The following is a 22,782-nucleotide window of genomic DNA, read 5'->3' as shown; positions in this document are numbered from 1 at the left end:
TTTAAATGCTAAAACCAAACTAAATAGTTTAGTAAAACTGAATGCTGAGGTGAAGAGGTAAAAACACATGATGTACATGGGCTTGTAGTAGGATGATTTTAATTTGACATAAAAAAAAGAATGAAAAGGATTTAATATTATTATCAGAGGTTGTTAAATAACACTTGACCAACCTGTCATTAATCAAGTGCCACATTTTAAGTTCTTTTTAAACAGGCTGTTTGTTTCTCTATAGCCTTAAAAACTCACCTTTTTATTAAAGAATGATCTTAAATAGAGCATTGTTTTAATGTTGGCTCTCTAGCAGCCAGACAGCCAGGAATAAAATCTGATGTCATGCAAGGTATCATTTGCAAGGTCGTGTCATGACAAATATGCCTTTTCACAGGACAATTTTCTTGCTGATACATAAGTACTCTGACATTTATGAAAAAATATACTTCAAGGCAAAGGTTCACGTTTTCAGCAAATAACCAAATATTTCTATAGTAACGTATAACTGTTTGCTTTGAGGGGAAATCTTAAATTACACCAACTCTTTTTTCTTCTTCTGAATGACTTAACACTAGTGGAGTGTTCTGCACAGTAGCTGCTGGTGAAGCTGTGAGTAGGTTGCTTTCTGTGCCATGATGAACTAACCGCTTTTTGAATGATGCCCTTTGGTTAAAAAGCATAAGGTTATCTAGAGTGTTACCTTACCCAGCCTGTACATATCCTTGTAACACTCTCTATCTGAAGCTGCAGCAGCTGGGGAGAAGAGACTTCCTGCTACCCCTGTCCTTAGCAGTCTCTCCAGTAGCGTGTTCCTCTCTCCATGTATATTTGCCCTATTGGCTTTCCATCCTGATTTTTCTCAATGTTGGAAATGCATCTATATTTTACCTAGTTCTTTTTGACAGCCTCCTGGGGGCTTCATCATTTAACTTCACGGAAGGAACTGTGCTATTGAATGCTTCCAGGAAGGGGGGATCCATAACCTTGCTGATAACCTGTTCCAGTGTCTCACCACCTTCACAGTAAAGAAATTTCTTCCTAATATCTAGTCTAAATCTATTCTCTTCCAGTTTAAAACCATTTTCCCTTGTTCAGTTGTTACATGCCCTTATAAATCTGAGCACCGTTCCTGCTGAATGCCTAAAGTTGGGTTTTTGCACTGGCAGATGTGAGGGTGCTCAGATCAAGTTCCTCATAGGGGAAATGTGTCTGAAACATACATTACCATGTCTGTGGACCCACTGCCAGATAAAAAATTATATAATCATAGAACCGTTTGAGTTGGAAAGGATCCTAAAATGTCACCTAGTCTAACTCCACTACAATGAATGGGGACACCTACAGCTTGATCAAATTGCTCAGAGCAATTTGCTCAGAGCCCCAGCCTGACTTTGAATGTCTTCAAGGACAAATTTACCACCTCCCTGGGAAACCTGTTCCAATGCCTCACTACCATTATTGTAAAAAATGTCTTTATATCCAACCTAAATTTCCTCTCTTTTAGTTTGAAACCGTTTCCCCTTGTCCAACCACAACAGAGCCTACTAAAGAGTTTGTCCCCTGCTTTCTTGTAGCTCCTCTTTAGATACTGAAAGGCCACTATCAGGTGTCCCTGGCTGAACTGCCCCAGCTCTTTTGGCCTGTCCTCATAGGAGAGGTGTTCCATGCTTTAGATCATTTTTATGGTCCTCATCTGAATGTGCTTCAACAGGCCATGTCTCTCCTGTACTGAGGACTCCACATCTTGGTGCAGTATTCCAGATGAGGCCTCACCAGTGCAAAACAGAAGGACAGGATCACTTCCCTCGACCTGGCTATGCTTCTTTTGATGTAATCCAGGATACTATTGGCTTTCTGGGCTGCAAGGGAAGATTGCTGGCTCATGTCCAGCTTGCCATCCACTAGTACCCTCAAGTCAGCAGGGCTGTGCTCTATCCTTTCATCCCCCAGCTTGTATTGATAGTGGGGATTGCCTTGCCCAGGTGCAAGACCACGTACTTGGATTTGCTGAACTTTGTGAGGTTATCCTGGATGCACTGCTCAAGCCTGTTTAGATCTATTTGGCTGGCATTCTGTCCATCGAGTGTGTCGACTGCATCATGCAGGTTGGTGCCATCCACAAACTTGCAGAGGGTGCACTCGATTCCACTGTCAGTGTAAGTGATAAAGATAATAAAGAGAACCGCCCCCAGTACAGACCCCTGAGGAACAGCACTTGTCACTGATTTCCATCCAAACACTGAGCCATTGACCACCACTCTCTTGGTATGGAGGTATTCCTATCCACTCATTCTATTCCTCAACCTAAAGCAACATGACTGCTGACTGAAAGCTGACTCAGTATTAGTAGAAGAAAAAAATACTAAACACCCTGACTTTAAACAGGGTTGTTGGGTTTTGTTTTTCTGTTTTGTTTTGTTTTTTTTTGAGGATGAATCTTGACTCTCTCTCAAATATGTATCAATTTCACCTCTATGGTGAGGACTTATTTTCTTGTTCCATGACTCTGTAATGCAGTGCTGGAAATGGTAAGGCTAAATTACAATTTTACAAAGCACATGCAGAATATGGCTCTGTGATTTTAATTGTGCTTTGTTTCCATTATGCAGATACTATAAGTTTGTCTGCAATTTGAAAAAAAGGAAAAAGAAAAGAAAGAAAAAAAAAAAGACTCAATTTACAAGAGTATAAAATAATAGCTATAGGAGAAAAAAATGAAAAATCCAACATTTCTTAATATACAAAATATATTTTAGTGTTTCCTTTCTGAAAAGAGTCTTTAAAAGTAGTGAATTCTTTATGTTGAGATTACAGTAACTAGTTTTTTTTTTTATGTAGGGCATTTTAGAATAGGATTTACAAGTATAATCTTACTCTATTTTGTGGTCTTTATCTTCTTGTGGTCTGTTGTCAAGGCCTCTGGAGAGTTAGAAGTTCTCCAGAGGAGTCTGATTTATTAAGCTTCTTTTGGCCTCATTTAGATCCCAGGGTTTGTATGGTCTTTCTTCTGGCTCTTAGATAACTTAGAAACTTAGAAAACACTTTCACAATCTCAAATCACACAGAGGAGTTGGTAGGGCCCTTCATGCTTCATAATGAAACATACCTTCCGTTTTGCTGAGGAAGCAAAGGCTGCAGGAGAGGAAGATTTTCAGTACAGGTGATCCATTTTCTCAAGGAGCTGGTAAGTGAAATATTTGAACCTATAAGGGAAATCCTGCATTAGTGCTTAGACTGGTTACAGGAAATGTGAGCTACTTCAACAGAGAAAAAAAATAATAAAATATAGAAGAAAAATCACATTTGGATTGGCAAGCTTTATGTAGAGATCTGGTTCAAACCTTTCACAGAAGTCCCTGGATTTTGAACATAAGCCTTAGCTCATTTCAGAGCTAAGAATGATGTGAAATGAAAAAAACAAAAAAACAACCCAACCATAAAGCTACAGATGGAAGGTCAGCACAGCTCGAGTAAACAGTGCATCTCTCCTGAGATGCTTGTATGACTTTTCCTAAACAGAACTTACAGAGACTTTGTGGTGTTGAGCAGACAGCAGCCTTTGTCTGCTGCGGAGCCGGTGCATGTTCTGCAGCTGGGATTCTTCTCATTGATCTGTTCCCTAAAGGGCTCTCAATCTTTGCAATGGAAGCAAAAGATAAAGTGACAGGAAGGTTTTGTTCAGTGCTCTTATTTTCAGAGATGCATTAGGCTGTGCAGAATTAAAAGGAGTAGGGTTTCCTGTTTCTGTTCCAGTGTTTTTACAGTGTGCAAATATGGGAGGTGCATATAGCTTTGTCGTATTTCCTGCAGAAGCACCATGAAGCAGACAGATAAAATAATATAGCTAATTAATTCAGCAGTGTTATCTGAAGGTAGAGTTGAACAACATGAGTGACTGTTAAACTCACTGCCAAATAAGACAGCTTTTGTGAGTTCCCTAGGAAAAATAATCATGAACGTGTTTGTACCACATTTATTTTCTATGTATGTTTTAATATCTTGCTACAGAGGCAAGATTTATCTTTGAGTATTTTCCATTTGCTCTCTAATCTTACCATGTACAGATATCACTTCCCAGCTGTTTCTGCTTTTTCTAGTGCTTAAAGCAAAAAGCAATTAAAAATGCCCTTCATCCTGGGAAAATGTTTTGTGATAAGCAATTCTTGGGCCAGTCTGGCTTGAAAGACAACATGTAGCCTTCTTGTCTCTGGAGGACTGGACAGTGTTGTTGGGCACACTCTGCTGCATGGAGAGTTTGTCTCCCTTCAGAAAGTCTACTGCTCTCTCTGAGGGTAAAGTTGCACCTCTTTTGTCTGGACACCTTGTTCCTTCAAAGTCGCTCTCTGCCATCTGGCAGGATCACTGCCTGCATGTTTGCTGGCAGGACTTTGAGGCAAAAAACTGCTTGATGCACAGGAATTGAGGCTTACTGCAGCAATACGTCCATTTTGCTTGCAAGTTTGGCAAACAAGAATGCAGAGAGGCAGATTGGCTCAGGGGTGACTTCACACATGCTGCCTGGTGCACTGCCAGGCTACCCCAGCTACATGGGGTCCCCAGGCAGGTTAGGGGGCGAATGCCCACTGAGGTGTGAGTACAGGGAGGCAGCCTTGAGGGATCTCTGGGGTCAGGGACTTCAGTCAAGCTTTTCAAGATGCAGTGGAACAAGTCAGCTGTTTGGAGATCCAGGGATCTGCCTGAGAATGAGCTCAAATCTAAATGTTTCTTGATGTTTCCTTCCAGGAAAAAAACAAATTATTTTCCCAGCAATTAGGCACTAGTACTAACTAGTAACTCCAGTTTAGCAATGAAAGTGTGATGTTCGTACCTCTCCTCTCTAAATTTAGTCTAGTCCTGAGCATACAATGCTTTCTATCAGTTCTTTGATAACCCGTCATGAATTACACAGTGATTTGTTGAGCTGGAATATATGCAGTGATTCCTCTGGTAAAGCAAGCCAAGAGAATTTATCTGACAAATTTCAGAACAACTAGGAGTGGTGTGTCATTGGAGGTTCATTCAGTTTTGTGAAATCTGTATTCAGTTTGCGAAATGGGCAGATATGGTTTTAAAAATAATTTTATTTTCTTAGAGTTAACACTGCACTGGAAATGCTGTTTGTGTAAATAAGTTTACATTTCATGGAAATGTCTGAGAGAAAGAGATTTCTTGATGTCGGTTCTTTTTTAATTGTATGAATGCCAATCTAAATAGTATAAGAAATTTACTGAAAACAGAAAACCATAAAACCATCATATGTGGTCCTTGCCTATATGTGTCATGGTTGGATATAGTGTGAAGAACATTAATAACACGGTTGTTTTACATCAGACGACTTTCTGATGGTGCAAAGGAGGCAGACTAGGCCCTGCTGGCCCTATCATTTCTGCTTTGCATCACCTGATGGCATTTTCTCTGATGGATCTCTCTCCTCTCTGTAGTATCTGTAGGACCTTCACTGCAGTTGTCTATTCATGCTGCACTTGGCAGATAGCTAAGCAAATAGAAGTGCACTGCCCAAAAGAACAGTTTACAATGGCTTTCCATTAATATTCCTTCCCTCTTTTTGGAGAGATCTAGGGGTGAAAACTCAAGTCTGAAATCTGTTATGTATTAAGTAGTTGTTACTGCACAGACATGTCAATATTGATGTAAGGTCCTGTGGTGTGATGGAGCTTTCAAAACAATGTCAACTCCATAGTGGAAATCAGGCTAACATTTTATGCATTACACTTAAGAGGCCAGTGGCTGTGTGCAATGGCAACATCCTTTGTTTGGTGACCTGGAACCTGATTTGTAAATGCATCTGTCTGGGTTTACATTCATGTGCATTCTTAGTGGGTTTTAGTACTCGTACAAACATATTTAATGAAACAAGCACTTTGATTAGGTTTTGGCCTATTTAAATATTTCACTTTATCTGTCCTCAGCTGCTTCTAGATAACCTTATTTTATTGCTTATCCAGTATAAAAACTTGCCAAGAGCCTCACACTCTAGTGCTGTGACACTAAATTGCTACAGCTTTACTTTCCCACAGAAACATTTGTGGATAGTAATATTTTTGTGCATGTTTTAAAATTGCATTGTATAGTCATTGCTTGTTGACTTCTAGAATCAGTTTAGTAAAAATGTAATGAAAAATTACAGATGCTGGAATTAACATTTAAAAGGTATGGTACTGCAGAAGGAGCAAAACTGTCACCTTAGTGGACTGCTTACATTCTCCATTTTTCAAGATACAGGTATGAAAAAATAAATAAAATTATAGGGCATAAATGCTTGGCAGGTTTTTTAGACAGCACCTTTCAACCCAATTGCATGAAAGTTGATATAGAAATGACCATTACACAATACTTTTCATTGAGAAGAGTGTCATTCTTATTGGATGGCATCCACATGGTGAAGGATTGAAAGACTGGAAGAACCATTTTGTGCTTTGGACAATTTATTTAATTTTATTTGGCCTCTGTCTTGAAAGAAGTAGCAAATCTAGATTAAAATCCAACTTATTACACACTATAATGAGTAATGTAGGTTAGATTTTAATGACTTTTGCTCTATGGCTCATTTATATTCTGTACGTCACCAGATGGTTATCTATGAAACCATTTCAAGGAAAAGAGACTCCTGTGCACTTGTCAGATGCTGATGGAGTCTGTGGCAAGCAGAAATAGGAGATGTCTCTGGTCCACTCACTGTTCCAGGCTGCACAAAGGGGCTGGGCTCACAAACAGCATTTCGGATGTGGTCTGGGAATTACATTTGAGCGGTTGGTGCATGATTCTTCAGCTGGAAAGGGGCTCTCTCTCTAGAGAGGGTACTGATAAAGAGAGACGTAGTGGGTTTCTTTTCTTTTCTTAGGACAGATAAAGAAAGAATCATGAGTGTTTCACCCTCTTATGTAGTATAAGGCATGCTTAATCAATTCAATGCCTTTGACCCCATTGTTACTGGTATTGGAATTTCTGCAGTTCTGTGTTTGTAGGGCACACAACTTTTAGGGACTGAGATATTTCAGTGTAAGAGAAACCCAAAAGCATGGATAAAATTCCATGTCCTGTAGCACTGAAGAACTGAAAATACAGAAATTGATAATTATTCTTGCATTTGACATTCAGCCACCCCATAATACCTTAGCTTAGATTCCAAAGCCATATTCCACAGTCTGGGGCAAGAAGCAAGCCTTACTGATGAACATAAACACCTTAGAGCTGCACCTGCACAAAGAGCCAGTGTTGACTTCTTGGGATCCAGTCAAACATAAACAACAGACTCTGTTCTCAATGAGGGTACAAAAAGTTGAGGAATTTCTGGTTGGGATGCTTTCTAGAAACTGCTTTCTAGGTTGTAGACTGTGCTTTCCTCTGCAAATTACAAATCTACATCTAAATACAATTCACTCAAAGTAGTTAATTTTTTTTTCCATGCGACCTGAAGATAGACATCAAACTTGCTCTCTTGGATGGAAATTGTACGTTTCCCAAATAAACCCCAGTTGGGTCCTGGGATTTCTTTGCTGTCAGAAAGCTGTTAATTGGTATGCACTGAAAATCTGGGGCCTGGCAGACTCAGTGTCCATATTCAGTTTTAGATCAGTTTTGGCTTTCTTTTTTTTTTTTTTTCTTTTCTGTGAGAGCTGAGAACGTTGACATTCACTCAGTGTGTTTCCTCTGTGCTGAATTGCCCTACACTGAATAACTAACAAGAGACCAAGGAACACTGTGAAGATATCTTTTCATTGCTTGTGCTCAGATTTTCCTTTCATTGCCAAGATACAGCATCCATTTCCAGCACTAAATGTCATGCACACAATAGCTCTGCTGTCGGTGTGAAAACCTAACTTAACTGGAGGAGGAGGCATAAAAGATCAGATCACATCCTCTGTGTGCAAAACTGCAATCTGAAGCATCTGTTTTTTCATGGGCGATTCAAAACAGATTGATTAGACAGGATTGTATCCTAAGGCTTCATTGCCTGCCTGCATCGAGTGTAATTTTTTTTACCATTTTTGAACCATCTCTATATGTCCAGGCACTGAAAGTGATTATGGCCTTTACTTGGCCAAAAGAAGGTAGCACTTGAAGGAAGGTTTGCAGACTGGAGACTTGCCTGCACACTGCTGAGCAGTGGATGGATGAACATAAAGGCATACTGTTGCTCTTTGTCTTTATGCAGCTCAGAGCAAACAGTGTTTCAGATGTGAAGTTTAAACAAAATAAGAGGTGGCTTTATCTCACCATTTGCAAGTGGGAGACATCAAATGAGAATTGTACAGAAAAAAAGAAAGCAGAGCCAGCCAACTCCCAGTGCAAGGCAGCATTGAAAAACAAGCACTAAGTCAGTCACTGAAACAGGAGTAGGACCCAAATCAAATTCTGAATCTCCACCCTTGCAGTTTGACCTTCACTGCATAGTCTGTAAATTGATTCAGAAACTGTATAAATTCCTTGATACAGAAGTGAATAATTTATGAGAATATTTCTCTAGCTTTATATGGTAGGGTGTACATATAATCTCATTCGAAAAATAATATAAGATGCAATGAATACATGATATGCTCTGACATTTAATGGTGTTTGTAAGATATAAGTCTATTTCTAGTGCAGCGTAGGCTTAAATAGCCAAGTGGTTTTTATAGGAGATAGGCTGCTGCATTCCTTTACAGTTTGCTAATATGTGCTAGTCTGCTGAAGTAAGCCAGCCCTGTGCTGAATAAAGATATGGGACTCTGTTCATGTATAGGAGAATAAACCACCGTTCACTGGAGATCTGTGCATATGTTATGTCTTAAATTGTGAAAAAAAAAAGAAAACAATTTAAACAAATTGATTGTTTTCATTAGATACACTCCTAGGATCTGCATATACCTTAGTTTACCCAGCTGAAACTTGAAATAGAAATATGTGTAACTGGAAAATCTTTGTGGTGGGAACTGTAAAATTCCAGTTGTGAAACTTAGTTTATTCTTGTAAAACGGTTTAGTACCTTTGTTTCAAGTGTGTTTAAACCATAAATGCTGCTAAGTGTTTGTTTTACTGCTGTTCAGTGCTTTTGGTGTTGCATTACATTAAGAAGTGGAGGCACGCTGTTGGTTGGAATACTGCACGCAATGTTGTTCTGGACTGTTCTGGAAGAACAGAAGCATGAGTTCTCTTTGTATTGGTGAATGTATCAGAGAGATGAGGGTACCCAACTGTGTAGTGCCATCACAAGGTAGGAAAGGAAGGAAAAAAATAATCTTTTATGACTGGACTGACATTCAGTCAGTAGGAAAAAAATCAAACCTAAAACGGTAGAGCAAATGTTAACGAGCCTTCCTCTGCAAAATAACTTTGACTTGTTACAAAGCAACTTTAACCAAGTTTCTGTGACTCTCTTTCTCTACATGATCTGAACAACCCCCAAAAAACAACATCTGAACTCTTCTAGATGCAGTTGGTGCAGCATTAGCAGGTATTAGACTTTATTCAGAATCCTGCCTTCAATCTCCAAAAATTCAAATTGCACTTAGCTTAGAAAGTTGCTGAGCCAAAGTTTCTGATCCTTTCTTGGATCTTGCTTGTGTAAAACATTCATTTGAGCTAAAACAGGCTCCTCCTATCTTGTTCCCACACTTCTCCTGAGAATCATTTTAGGTGAGATTATTGCTGTGATCACTGAATTGGGCAATGTGTAATAGTTCAGATAGAAACATGCAGAAAGCGAAGGAATAATTTTAATTTGTAGAATCTAGGTCTTCAGTAGGAAAATGTTTGCATGTGGTACTATCTAGTCACTTGGAAATACAGATTTACAGATATATAGATTGTGTGATGCTTGAGTGTTTAACTCCAGGGGGGATACTACAAGCAGAATTGCAGACCTCTGTGGCTTCTAATGGAAACAAGGACAGATCATGAATGAGGTAGCTAAAGTAGGTTATATTAATGCCCACAAGGAAATATGTCCATTATATTTTTTCCTGTGGCTTTCTATTTTATCTTTCTCATTTAACAAGAATCCATACACGGAAGGACAAACTGGGGGAGGGAAATAATTCTTTAGGAAATATCCTTTTGCTTTCAGACTAGCTGGATTTTTTCCTCTTTTTTAGAAACCCCAATGCATAGCCAGTGAGCAGCGTCAAATTCTTGGTTTGAATTTCTCTTTGTATGTTTACCGTCACAAAGAAGATATCAGTTTGTAAGCAAACAGCAGAGCATTGAGCAAGGATGTGTTTTGAAAGACAAGAACAGCTGAGCCTTCTGGAGGCTGTACAGTTTACTGATTATTGTAATCTCCAGGTTGATTTTGCTTACAGTTACATGTATGTAATTTATCTGCACATCTAATTCTATAAATTAATCCAAAGAGGAATCAGTATAATGCTGCTCTCCAAACTTCCCTCTCCCTCTTTCTAAACTTAAGAGGAAAATTCTCCAAAACTGCATTTTGTCAGAGAAGACTTCTCATTCATTCTCCTTTACTCCCTTTCTCTTCTTTCTTTCCTTTCTTGCTTGCTTTTTCTTCCTTTGTCTCTTTCTTTCATTTCTTCTTTTTCTTTTTCCTTTTTTTTTTTGTTTTTCTTTTTCATTTTCTTTACTTTTTTCTTTTTTCTTTTTTCTTTTTCTTTCACTTTCTTGCCTCTTTACCCACTCTCTCCCTTATTCTGTTCTTTGTCATTCTTTCTTTCATTCTCTCTTTCTAAAGCAACTGCATTCTTCTGGAGGGGGCAAATTACATTTATGTTTTATTGCCTACTAAATTTTATATGAAGAGAACTTAGGACCTAAATGAGTTCCTTTTGGAGCAGGAGTGGGCCCCCAAAATGGACTGATTGTCCAGATTGCCTTAAGGGAAACAAGAAAAGAAAGATTAGTCACTCTACTTGCTTATTTGCCTAAATTTCACATCAAAAAAGCTTGAACAGCTTCTGAACTCGCAACTTCTTGAAGAGAACATGAAAACTCACAAACCTGACACTAGTAATTTTGTGAAAAGGCATTACTTGATAATACTGCTACATGTTTCTTTGTTCAAAATCGTATTTGACTGCTGTTGTTTGCTAAGAATTAACAGTGCACTTCCAGCTGTTCAAGAGACAAATGAAAATTCAGGGCCTCCTACCAGGAGCCTGTTTCTTATTTCTGAAAAGCTAACTAGGCTTTAAATGTTTAGAAGTTGATGTTACTTCAGAACTGTCTTCTTAATTCCCAGAGCTGCTATTCTACAGATGCTGACAATCTCTATACTATATTGCCCACGACTCTTTGTTATCATCTGCTAAAGGTCCAAAATCTCATTTAGCACACTACTAATTTGAAGTTCCTTTTTCCTTTTTGGAGACTGAACCAGTCTCCAAACACAAGAGCAAACAACATATCTGTATAGCTGTAGGTCAACTAACTCTGCTGCTTTTATTAGAACTCCCTTCAGAGATGCTCACCAATACTTCTGTTTAAGTCAGCCAAGAGGAATTGTAATTGTAATCTTACATCCTTCTCTTTTTTCCAATGGAAAACATAATTTCACCAGGCAAGCTGATATTCTGCCATGCAAGAAAAACACATGGTGTTTGAAAAATTGAAGCTGTCTTCAGTAAAAGCCTCTTTTCAAACGTGTGATTATTCTTTCTCTATTAGCCAACTGCACATATGTAGAATTAAAGCATTCAGAAAATAGTATTTAAAAGTATCATGAAAACAGTAATTGTAAATTCATTGTATATCTTACCCATTCTTCATTACTTTTTGTTATAGCTATGCACAGCATAGTTAGTAATTGGACTGTTTTGGTTCTCCCTGTAAAATTTTTGAATAATTTCGTTTAAATGATTGACTTGAAACTGGTTATTAATAACATCACTGTATTATATTATATTATATTATATTATATTATATTATTCCATTTTTAATAAAAACTCAGATTACTAAATTAGGAATTGACAATTCTGCAGCTAATAAGTACATTTAGCAAAGTCCTGTAGGAAAGATTTAAATGGGAACACTGTGGTGTGTTTACTGAACTGGAGCAGATGTGTGTCACATCCATTTCCCATCCAACAAGTGCTGCTGTATGACACTGTGACGTTCACAGGGACAGTTCTCTTTTCTGTGCTGTGAAAAACATGAACAAAGTCTTCCACTCTCTAGATAGATCTATAACAGGAAGACTGTCTGTCAAATCTCAGGAAATTATATGGAGCTAATTTTGTACTTAGAAAGATAACTGATGAGCATGAGGGAAGGGCTCATTCAGAAATGTCGGCTTTTATTCTTTGCCAAGCAGTCCCACTCTCAGGCAGATTTTGAAAAAGATGGGAAGATGAGAACAGGGGAAAACCTGAGCCTGAATTCCTTTGGTAAATGTTGTCTTCTGGGATGGTGAGCTGTGTGATTAAGTTGCCGAACTAATTGGATAATTTATCCTATGGTCCCGTGTGTTTATTCTTTCTGCACGGAATCATTTGAGTTGGTATTGAGGTCCATTCAGTTTTTCAAGCTTTTTCAAGTGTGTCTGTAGACCCTGCAGATGTATCAAGCTAAGCCTCCATGCACACCAGAGCCATGTGGACCCTAAACCTTTGCCCTTTTCTCCACTAAACTGATAACTCATACCTGCCCTTTTTTGGGTAAATCAGACTACAGTGCAATCATAAGGCTTGCAAGTCTGTATTGTGCTGCTCCATATGGAGTCATCATCATGCTGGGAGGACATGGAACTGTGGGAACATTTGCAGCAACTGAGGTCTGGATACAGTGGCAGTCATTACTTGGAATGGCAAAAAAGATATCTGAGGCCAGCTGCAAGTATGGTTGATTGGGACTCTGCAGGGCCATGCAGGAGATTCCATTTCAATCACTTCTTGTTTGTATTTTAAATGAATAAAGTTTTAGCAATTTAGAGTCCTACCATATGGTTCAGTTTGAGTCCATATATACACTCATAGAATCATTGAATCCTTAGAGTAGGAAGGGACCTATGAAAACAATCTAGTCCAACTCCCAATTTACCTAATTAAAATTATATTTTAAAGTAATATGAAGGATTATGCTAACAAAAATGTGGGGAAATATTAGAAACTATTAGATAGAGAAATACAGTTCAGAGCCTCTCTAGAAGATGGTTGGAACTTACTGATTCAATGTGTCTTACAAATTTTTAGGTTTTATTTGAATTCTATAACTTTTTTTTAGTGCTTCAGAGCTGGCCTGGAAATACTGCAAGGGAAACCTTGTTCTTAATATTTAATATGCCTCATGATGCTAATAATAATAACAATAAATTGTAGTTATATTTTAATACTTCTGTAGAGACAGTTTCAGTAACTTAAGCAAGATGCACCAAATGCTAAATATAGACCATAGTTAATTTTTTTTCTGTGTTTTGTTTGTTTTTTACAGAGCTCAGTTTTCTTATCTCTATGCAATCTCTATCCTTAAATTGAAATCTATAAGCTCAAGGATAAATAACATTTACTACAGCATACAGGAAATGTTACTGTTTGATTAAGTTTAAAGTTTACTACGCACTTTCAGTGTTTTATTTTAGAGATCTATTATATTCAACTTTCAGAGGTGACACATCATCTTCAAACACAGAAGACAAGCACTATCTCCATGCAATTTTATTATTATTATTTTTTTTTACAATTGTCTGTTTCCTCTTCATTTATTTCTCATTTTCTCTTTCTATTTCCTAACAGTGTTGGCTTTTTAAAGTAAAGATCCTGTCGCTGGGGCTGCTGGGGCTGTATTCCAGCAGGATCATGTAATGCTTGTGCAGTGTGTAGTCAGCAGTGTCGTCTAGCAAGGGCTTCCAGGAATGAATTAACACAGCATTTACTGGAGCAGTTTGCAGATGGGAATCCTGTGAATAACTGTCTCTTGTGCTTTTTTAATATGCTGCTATTCATTTATCTTTCTATACTGATTTTCATGTCCTATTTCAGTGTATCTTTTTTTCTTTGTACTTTCTTTTCATGGGAGCATATGCGTAATGCTGTAATGTTTGCAAGGACATATCCTATTCTGAACTATTAGGTAGGCTGTTTATCTCTTCAGTTAATCCATTTAATTTGGATGGTTCAAGCTACTTACCTTGTGGACAGATGATAATCAGTGTCCTCTCGAATTGACCCAGAAGATTGCAAAGTTGAGAAAAAAATGGTCGAAGTATAGAGAATATCTTATATTAATGTATTAATGTTCTATATTAATGAGAAAATTAAAATCATGATTCTTCAATTTAATTTTGACTGATGTAACAAGACATCCTTATTTAAGAAATTAGAATGGTAAACTTGGGCATTCACTTATGTGCAATTCTTAAAACACAGGATTCCTGAATTAGTGAAACAGTCTGCAAGAATTTCAGCAGTGATACTTATATACCTTTTATATATATACATTTGAAGAAACATGCTCATTTACAAGCCTAATTTCTTGTTTTCTCTGCGATCAAAGATCAGGTTGTGTGTTTACTGAATTGCTTCCTATATCAATTTCATCACTCAAGCAATGAGTTATAAGTAGAATACTGGAGAAAGTGCTTACAGCCAAGTTAGAGTCTCGAAGTTACTTTTAGTAAACACTCTCGTCTGTGTTAATTTTAAAAGCAAAGCAGTCTAGGAGTACTGTGGTGGATTCATATGTATTGCATATAATAACTGAGGTCCAGTGAAACAAATCTGATGGGCATTGTAGCCAGTACAAACTAGTACTGTCCACTTTTTCATTTAGGTAATTTTCTACTTTTGGTGTTGTTGTTGTTAACTAGATTTGTCTAAAAGCGTATGCCAATCTACATGCTTGTCAGTTGAATGTCAGAATGCTATTAAAATAGTGACAGATATGAAGCTCAAGACAGAAGGAAATAGTGCATTGCAGCCTCAGGCATAGGAAAAGCAGAGGCTGTTTTGTTGGCCTGCTGGTTCTCCACACCAGGACGTTCCCAGCAGACTGGGAGCAGGTGGCTGCCAGCCTCTATGTGTTGTACAAGGAGTGGGCTGCTTCTGAGATGTCTGCAAGTGGCTTGCTGTGTGGGCTTAAAAAAGTCCTTTTAAACTGGCTTTTGTTCTACCAACGTGGAATACCCGCTCATTTCAGGCAAGAAACTCTGACTGCTGAGATAAAATAAAGTATTACAACACAGACAAAACAGTTACAGTATATAGCAACAAACTGTTGTACAATCAGCATAGCAATTGTTGTAGAATCAATGCTAGTGCAGAAAAAAATGGGGCTGTGAGGGTCTTCACAAAGTACATTATATTTATAGTTAGGCCATGAAATAATTTTTTCCATGTGACTATTACGTATGGGCGTATGACAGCAGAGCTGACTAAGCCGAGCACTGGCACAGTGCTTTCACTTTACTGAAATTTCATCCCTTTGCAGTAATACAGGGTTTGGCTCAAACACAAGTGACCAGAGAATTTCTTGCTAGTAATGTTTGTAGGCTGTATTACTGACAGGAGTAAACAAACTCTGTATTTTAGACTATAAGCAGACAGATGGGCATTTGGAAGAAATTTCCATTTGCAAATATTAATATAAAGTCACATTGCTAGTTGGTTGATCTCTAGTTTGTTTGGCTGTCCAGTTTACAATCACTTGTTTTCAATTCTGTACTTCTCAACAGCTTTAAAATTCAATGGGGGTGTTTGTCCAAAAAAAAAAAGGAAAACAGGAACCTCAGTGCATGCTCTGATCCTTTTTTCAGTGACTGAATACAAGGGACGTGCTTTTTTATTAGACTTTAAAACAGGTAGATTTTAAACAGATCAAGCTAAATGCTGTTCAGTGCTTCCAATGCGGCAGCTGCTTCCCATTTGTGGTGGAGTTTAATCTACGTAAAGCAGTTTAAAAAAATCTTCAAATTGTGCTATAGCAACGTCGTCCATTGTTTATCCTTTTGCATTGGTTTATCTATGTGTAGCATGAAGTCAAGGAAGACTGTCTTGAAGTAAAATGTCAACTCTAAGAACTGGAACATTGCTAGCAGCAGTTGGATTGAAAGTCCGGCCTGCAGCGCTGCTGAAGCGTCCTACATTTTAACATAAGTTTAAGCACAGAAAAATAAACACAAAGAAGTTCAGTATTTTCTTAATTCCAAACAAGAAGTGTTTTGGTAATACCATTTTGAAACTGAACTGTGACTGTCTGGTGTGGTGATCTCCTGGCTTAGTCTCTGAAGAACACTAGAAAATACTGTCAAGAACAAAATTATCGTTTCTCTTTATTATTATCACAGAAGCCTGTTGACTGCAACAAGTCTCAAATAGGACCTTTATCAGATGTATCAGCAACAGAACAGATGCAGAATATCACCAAGGGATCTCAATCCACTAGAATGTAGGAAAGGAATATCAGTTCATAGGAAAGGAAGGAGATTAAAGTGGGTTCAAGAACAAGAGAACCACAAAGACTGTAAAAAAAGTCATTTAACAGGAACAGAAGATGAATTTATTTAAAAAAAAAAAAAAAAAAAAAAAAAAGAAGAAGTATTTTGTCTAAGTGTTATGTCTTGAAAGATGTTGAATATGTTAGCGAGCCCCACCGGTAGTAGGGGAGGAAACTGGCTGTTCCAGTACAGGCAGTCTGCCATGGAATGTGTTAGGAGCCAACCCTGGAAGCTGCCTGCTGCCTCTAAGTTTTTAAATACTCTCTCCATCCCCTTCCAGGCCACTTATTTTTCCCCTTCTTGTCCTTCCGGGAGGGCAATAGAGATGAGGGAAGGTGGAAAAGCAGAACTAAAAAACATTCCCCTTGAGAAAAATACATCTGGGAAACTCGTTGTTTGTTTTACAAGACCCTGATTAGGTGCCACTGGATTCCACACCCACAGCGTATTCTTCTTGTGGTATCAGAGTTGATGACTATGGGATTATCATTATAAATCTCTTTGATTATTTTAAAATCTTATGATGAAAAAAATATGATTGTCCTCCCCATCAGTAATGAACCATGTAAACTGCATAACTCCCAAGAGTTTTCCAGCAATGGCTTAAACCAGAACATTTTCAGGCTGAGATTCTCAGATTCTGTAACCCATAATATTAAGAAGAATCTAAAATTTCAGGAGGCTTGCAATAAAACCATAGCTATGGTAACAATTACCTTCTTGATTTTATTCACTGTCATGGTTTCAGCTGCTACTGAAAGAGCAGGGCAAAGCAGGTTCAATTCCATATCAGTTTTTTGCTCCTTTGTGAAAGACATGCTTCCTGATTCACTTGTAGAAAAAGGCAAAAATAAAAGCAGCACAAACACTATTATTTCCTGATGCCTGCTTTGCAGATACCAGCTGGCACAGTTTATTGTTGATGCTATACAGTGCATGCAATGTAATTTTAGTGGAACATTTCAGTCTTTTATAGACCAACCTGCCCCTACCAGCAGGGTACAGTTTATGAAGTAAGCTAAGCTGTTGTTAGCTACACCCCCCCCAATGCAGTTTAACATCTTACTTTGTAACACACATAGCTGTTTTCTGGTAAACCAGGAGAAATTGTTTTAAGGATTTTTAAAGGTCGCTTAGATTTTGCTGGGACATGGTGTTCAGCTTCAGAAATTGTGGGTGGAGGAAAATGATTTCTGTGCTTACTGAAAAAAAAAAAAAAAATCAGTAACTGAAAAATCTGTGATTTTAATTTCCAAGTAATTTAGAAGATGTGTTCGCAGAAGTGATGCTGTTGGTTCTGACAGAATGCATACATGTTTGATGTTTTAATTATGCAGTGGAAATAGTCTGCATTTTCCTAGAATGATGTTTAGCTATTTAGCATTAAAGGTTTTGGTTTTCTTTTTTTTTTTTTAAATAATCTTTTAATTCTATTAAATGCAAAAGTAAGCGTGTAGAATAAATATTGAACACATTTCTGCCTTTAATCAAAGAAAAAAGACTGCATTCAGAGGTTACATTTCAGCTTAATTTCATTTAGATCATTATATTTTTTTACTCAAGAAAAAAAAAAGATGTGATTTCTGAACCTAGAGATAGATCACAAATCCTTGGGTAAGATGTGTTGCAAATGACATTAATGAGACAGCATCTGTTTAGTGCCAAGCACTTAAGCTATTACTTTCTTTTGTTGTTGATTCTTCCAAGAGGGTTTTTGTCATGAGGAAAGAAGTGGGGAAAGGGCTTTGCAGACAATAGAAACTTGAGTCCATTCATTGTCTGGAGCATCGCATTTCACAACAATTATACCGGCTGTTTCCACTTAGCATAGATTTACTTGTAAGGCACCACGCTGTGGCTTTCTAAGAGTACCCTAAACTTTATACACCTCTGGAGTGGGGCTGTATTGGGACAGGGATTGCTATACTCCTAAGAGTCAGTCCAAGGGATTTAAAAGGTGGTAAGCTTGTGCAAGTGCTCTTAGTGCAGGTAAGCGTTATGAGGTGCAGAGGCACAAACGAAGTGGCCTGGCAGTACCCAGCTTCTCTGCTCAGTTGCGCCCTGCAGATTGGAGAGCACAGACTCAAAGGATGGCTTGGGATATCCTCAGGACCCACAAGTGAGGTCCATGCAAAAGATGTGCCACAGCAGCAATAAACAGCACATGCCTGGCTTTGCAGGAGGTCCATTCCAAACCAATAGCTTTTTTTAAAAGAAGTTTTTGAGAATCTCTGACAAATTCTGCTCCCTGTCTAGAACTATGTACGTAGGCAGACTGCAGATGCAAAACATTTCTGGAAAGTGCATAAAATATTAGCCAGCTGAATGTATTCATAGAGCAAAGCCACTGACTGCAGTTTGGCCCAGTTTCCAGGCAGACACACAGGTTATAATTCAGTTACAATAACTTAAAATCCAATCAAAACAATGAATGTATCCCAGGTTCAGTTATCTAACTGCTTCAAGGGCTTTTTGTTTTTGTTTTTGTTTTTCTTTCTTTCTTCTTTCTTTCTTTCTGCTCTGAGCAGTAAAAGCATGAAGGGGTGGGCTCAGACACCTTGGAAAACAAGAAGCTGCTGAGTCAACCTCCCTCTGCAAACAGCGTGGCAGCAGTGAGTCAGCCAGCCAAACCCATTGTGTTCTGATCTCCTTTATTCATGTTCTTTTTTTCTCTGTAATATTATTCATAAGTGGTTGAGATACATAGAAAACTGTACAAAGCTTCCATGAATGGCAGTGCCAAAAATCATAACAAGACTGCAGTGACACATAAGGAGATAAAAGAACTATTATCAGAGCATTTCTGGGCGCACAGCTTTCTGGTGGCACAATATGCCACTGGATTCTTGCAGCTCCATCATAGGACAGCATCACAAACTGCAAGGCTCTGCACTGATAGGGGAGTTTTTCTGCTCGCTTGATGCTGCATGCCTTTCTCGGCATTCAGTTTCCTCTCAGGCTGCTGTGTTCCGTTGTGAATACACTATTGGCACACGCTTACCCAGAGTTGAGCAAACTCAACAAAAGAGCATACAACAGATTTTACACCTAGACAAGTTCTTTATACAAATATCAAACAAAGCTGTTCACGTGTTTCTTGTTCCTGAGTGCTTTACAAGTTATAACACCTTTTACTGCCCCTTCTTACACTCACGTTTACCTGCCTTGCTCTCACTAACATCCATCAGTATCAAAGCTTGCTTGTTGGCTGAAGGGTTGCATGTTTTTGGCTTGATGTTACCGATAATTTACTCTCTTGCATTGTGGCATCTTGAAAGTGCTTCCACCCTTCTGTCATTCAGAAGGCCTCCAGAAACATTCCGAATATTCTGATGGAATCTTCTGGAGCAGGTACACACCACTTTTAGTACTGTTGATTTTTGTTCAGCATTTGCTTTTGAAGCCTGTTTCTACAACTCTACCTACAAAACAATTATGCTCCCTGGGTTAAATGAGCTAGTGAGGAATGCAGAGTGTCACATCTTTGATGAGAACATAAGGGCTGTATGCAGACAAGAAAAAGGGCAACACAATATGCAAGCATTTCTACATGCTCATTCCACCATTTCAGAGCCCTGTCTTTTAATGAGTACATTATGAATATGTAGCTAGGTGTAAATAAAATATGGCATACCAAAATCTAACATATAATTTCCCAAAGAGATAAAGATAAAAGCTATTCTGTGACAAAAAGCTACTATTAAAAATGCATTGAGTCAGCAGGAAGTATTTGAGCATAGATTTGATTTATCAATTGTGGATGTTTTGCATGAATTGCTCCTGTTTCACCTCACTTCTTAGCCCTTTAACGTCCATTGTGCTATGCAATGCCATCTAAATTTTTCATATATTGGTAATAGTGGTGGGTTTTGTAACTTTGGGATGGTTACATTAAAAGTAGAAGACACCTAAGTATTTTCTCCTTAATTTTACGATCTGTTGGGCAATGACGATCACTGACAGGTTCAGAAGGCATTTTGCAGTGGGGAGCACTGGGCTGCAGTTGCAGACCAGCAACAGCAATGCGAGTGCTGCTGTGGCAGAATTCTCTCTTGATGTATTTTGGCAGCCTCAGAACAGCTTGGGTTGGAAACTTTATACTGTTTTTGACTTATTGCTGACAAGAGCATTTTGTTTCCAGCTCTGTGGCCTAAGCTTGATTGTGATACTCAGAATTAACCACTCAAGGGAAAGTTGTGATTCTTCTTTCTTTGCACTTCTTTTTTCCTTATGAAGTAGGAAAGTAGGGAATTAAGGGAGTACAGGAAAACTGTGAAACTATAATAAACTCTAGTAAGCTGGATGTATAGGCCTGGGGCACTTCTTTAAAAGGTGTAATTGTGGAGGAAAGCATTTCACCTTTCTTTACTGATGACCCTGATATCAAACTCACTTCCATCATCGTGGAATACGGCCGTACGGGTATTTACGGGGCCAGCCAGCTGCCTGCGAGGCAGCAGCTGCGCTGCAGACCCGTCTCCAGGAGGAGAGCATGGCAGAGCACGGGCAGTGACCCCGTGCTGCATTCTGCCGCTCTCCTCTTCCTTCACCATGGCAGCTTCCCTTTGCCCCTCAGTTTCCAATTATATTAACTTGCCCTTGCTAACTGACTCTGCATTTGCCTGCCTGGATCGCAGTCTAGATGGGAAGAAAAGGCAGAACGGAGGGCAGCGCTCACGCCCCAGCTCTATGTACCCCGCGGGCAGGCTGAGGAAGTTCCCACTCTCGACGCAAACGGCAGCGCCCAGCTCCTTCTCGGGGCCAGAGCGGCTCCGCGGGCCGGGCCCGGGGAAGCCGACCCCCCCCCCTTCAGCCCCGGCCTGCCTCCCTCCCAGCCCCGGCTGCCGCTCGCCCAGCGCCCCCTCCCCGTGGGCCGGCTTACGCAAGAGGCTCGCCCCCGAGCGCCGCAGCATCCGCGGACTCCCGCCCCTGTCCCCGCCCCGCCCCGCTCCGCTCCCAGCTCCGGAGAACCAGGCGGCGGCAGCGGCGGCAGCGCAATAAAGCAAGTTCTGTCTGCGGTGGGGGCGGTCAGCTCCTCCCGCCTGCGCGATCGCGGCCAAGCAGCATGGCCGCGGCGCCCCGGGGGCAGCGAGCCGCGGCGGCAGCCCCCCGCTAATTCCTGTCGCCCGACCGGGCCGCTCGTCCCCCGGCCGGGGCCGGCCAGCGAGCGGCTCCGCGTTGCCGGAGCGCGGCACCATGTGGGGAGGGCTGCAGCCTCAGCTCGGCGCCGGCCCTCGCGGCTACAGGGCGGGTAAGAACCGGGACGTGGGGATGGGGCAGCTGCGGCCGCGGGGATGGGGGCCGCGGGGCCGGCGCCGTTTCCCTTCTCCTCCCTTCCCTTCCCCCGCCTGGCGCGGTCTCGCCGTTCCCTGCCTGCAGCGTGCTCCCGGCGCCCCGCAGCAGCGCCCGTGCCTGCGGAGAAGCGGCTTCTTCGTTCCCTCCCCCGCTCCGCGGAAGGAAGCGCCGCAGCGGCTCCACGAGGGGACGTGGCGGGGAGCGACCCCCCGGCTCGGCGGACGCTAATGCAGTTAGTCCGCTTCTATCTTTAGGGCCGCTCGCGCTGATCGGGGTGTTTTTCTCTCTTAAATCTGCGGCTCAGTGTCTCCTGCCGCGGGGGGAGCCTGCCCGGGGCCGAGGACGGGAGGCCCTCCCCCGGTGCCGCTCGGCGCGCCCCGCTGTGTCTGGAGTGCCGGGGCAAAGCTGCGCTTACCCACGTAATCACCTTCTGTGGATTGGGCCCTTGTTTTTTTTTTTCTTCTTCTTCTATTTTTTTTTTTTTCCTTGTTGTGCCATTGGATAGAAAATCTAAGCAAAAGGCTCGTTGTTTCCTTTTGTGCTTTTTGCTTTACATTATTTAGGTTGCAGCCTGCTCCGGTTGTCGAGGAGATCGTTCGAATCCTATTTTTTGCATCACTTTGCTCTTGGTTTCTGGGTTTTAGATTAGAGTCCGGCTCCCACAGTTTGGCAGGGGGGAGTTTAAATTTGGTGTTAGTCTGGCAGGGAAGATGGCCCGTGGGTAAGAGTGCTTGGGGTGAGTAGATTGCAGAGGGACATAATGGTTGTTTTTGTATAGGTAAGCCCAGATACTAAGGTTTTGGGTTTTTTTTTTTTGGGATGCCTTTTTCGTTTTTTTTTTTTTTTTTTTTTTTTAAAGACATTGTGGTCTAAATTCAGCGAGCAGAGTTCCTGTGAATACTTTGAGGCTTTTTACTTGCTGAAGTAATGGATCACAGTGTTAAGTCGGTGGTTTGGTTTGGCAGTGCTGTTATAAGTGCAAAAATAACACTCTTGTAATACTTTTTTTTTTTTTTTCATTCAGAAATTTGGCATTGTGTTTTAATTTTGGACTTTGGAAGTATGGCTGCATAACGTGTGTTTGGTTGGTTGACGTATTTAAATGGAAG

The 22,782-nt window shown here is 40.1% G+C and overlaps 1 protein-coding gene across 2 annotated transcripts in view; it reads left to right on the top strand.

Moving 5' to 3' along the window:
- The window catches only part of CEP85L (centrosomal protein 85 like), a 141,495-nt gene that overhangs the window by 9,277 nt on the left and 109,436 nt on the right, over positions 1-22,782 (top strand). Inside the window, exon 1 of one of the 2 annotated variants that reach the window (XM_042811945.1) lies at positions 21,556-21,629. The exons of the other annotated variant lie outside the window; for it this stretch is intronic. Coding sequence (XP_042667879.1) covers positions 21,575-21,629 — 55 coding nt within the window. The 5' untranslated portion in view covers positions 21,556-21,574. Of the gene's footprint in view, positions 1-21,555; positions 21,630-22,782 lie in introns of those variants that run through there. 2 annotated transcript variants of the gene reach the window in all.

Source organism: Centrocercus urophasianus, unplaced genomic scaffold (assembly GCF_019232065.1).
Source record: "Centrocercus urophasianus isolate 14NV4802_14NV808 unplaced genomic scaffold, USGS_Curo_1.0 seq_10, whole genome shotgun sequence".
Taxonomy (NCBI): domain Eukaryota; kingdom Metazoa; phylum Chordata; class Aves; order Galliformes; family Phasianidae; genus Centrocercus; species Centrocercus urophasianus.
This window is presented reverse-complemented; position numbering and strand designations above follow the sequence as displayed.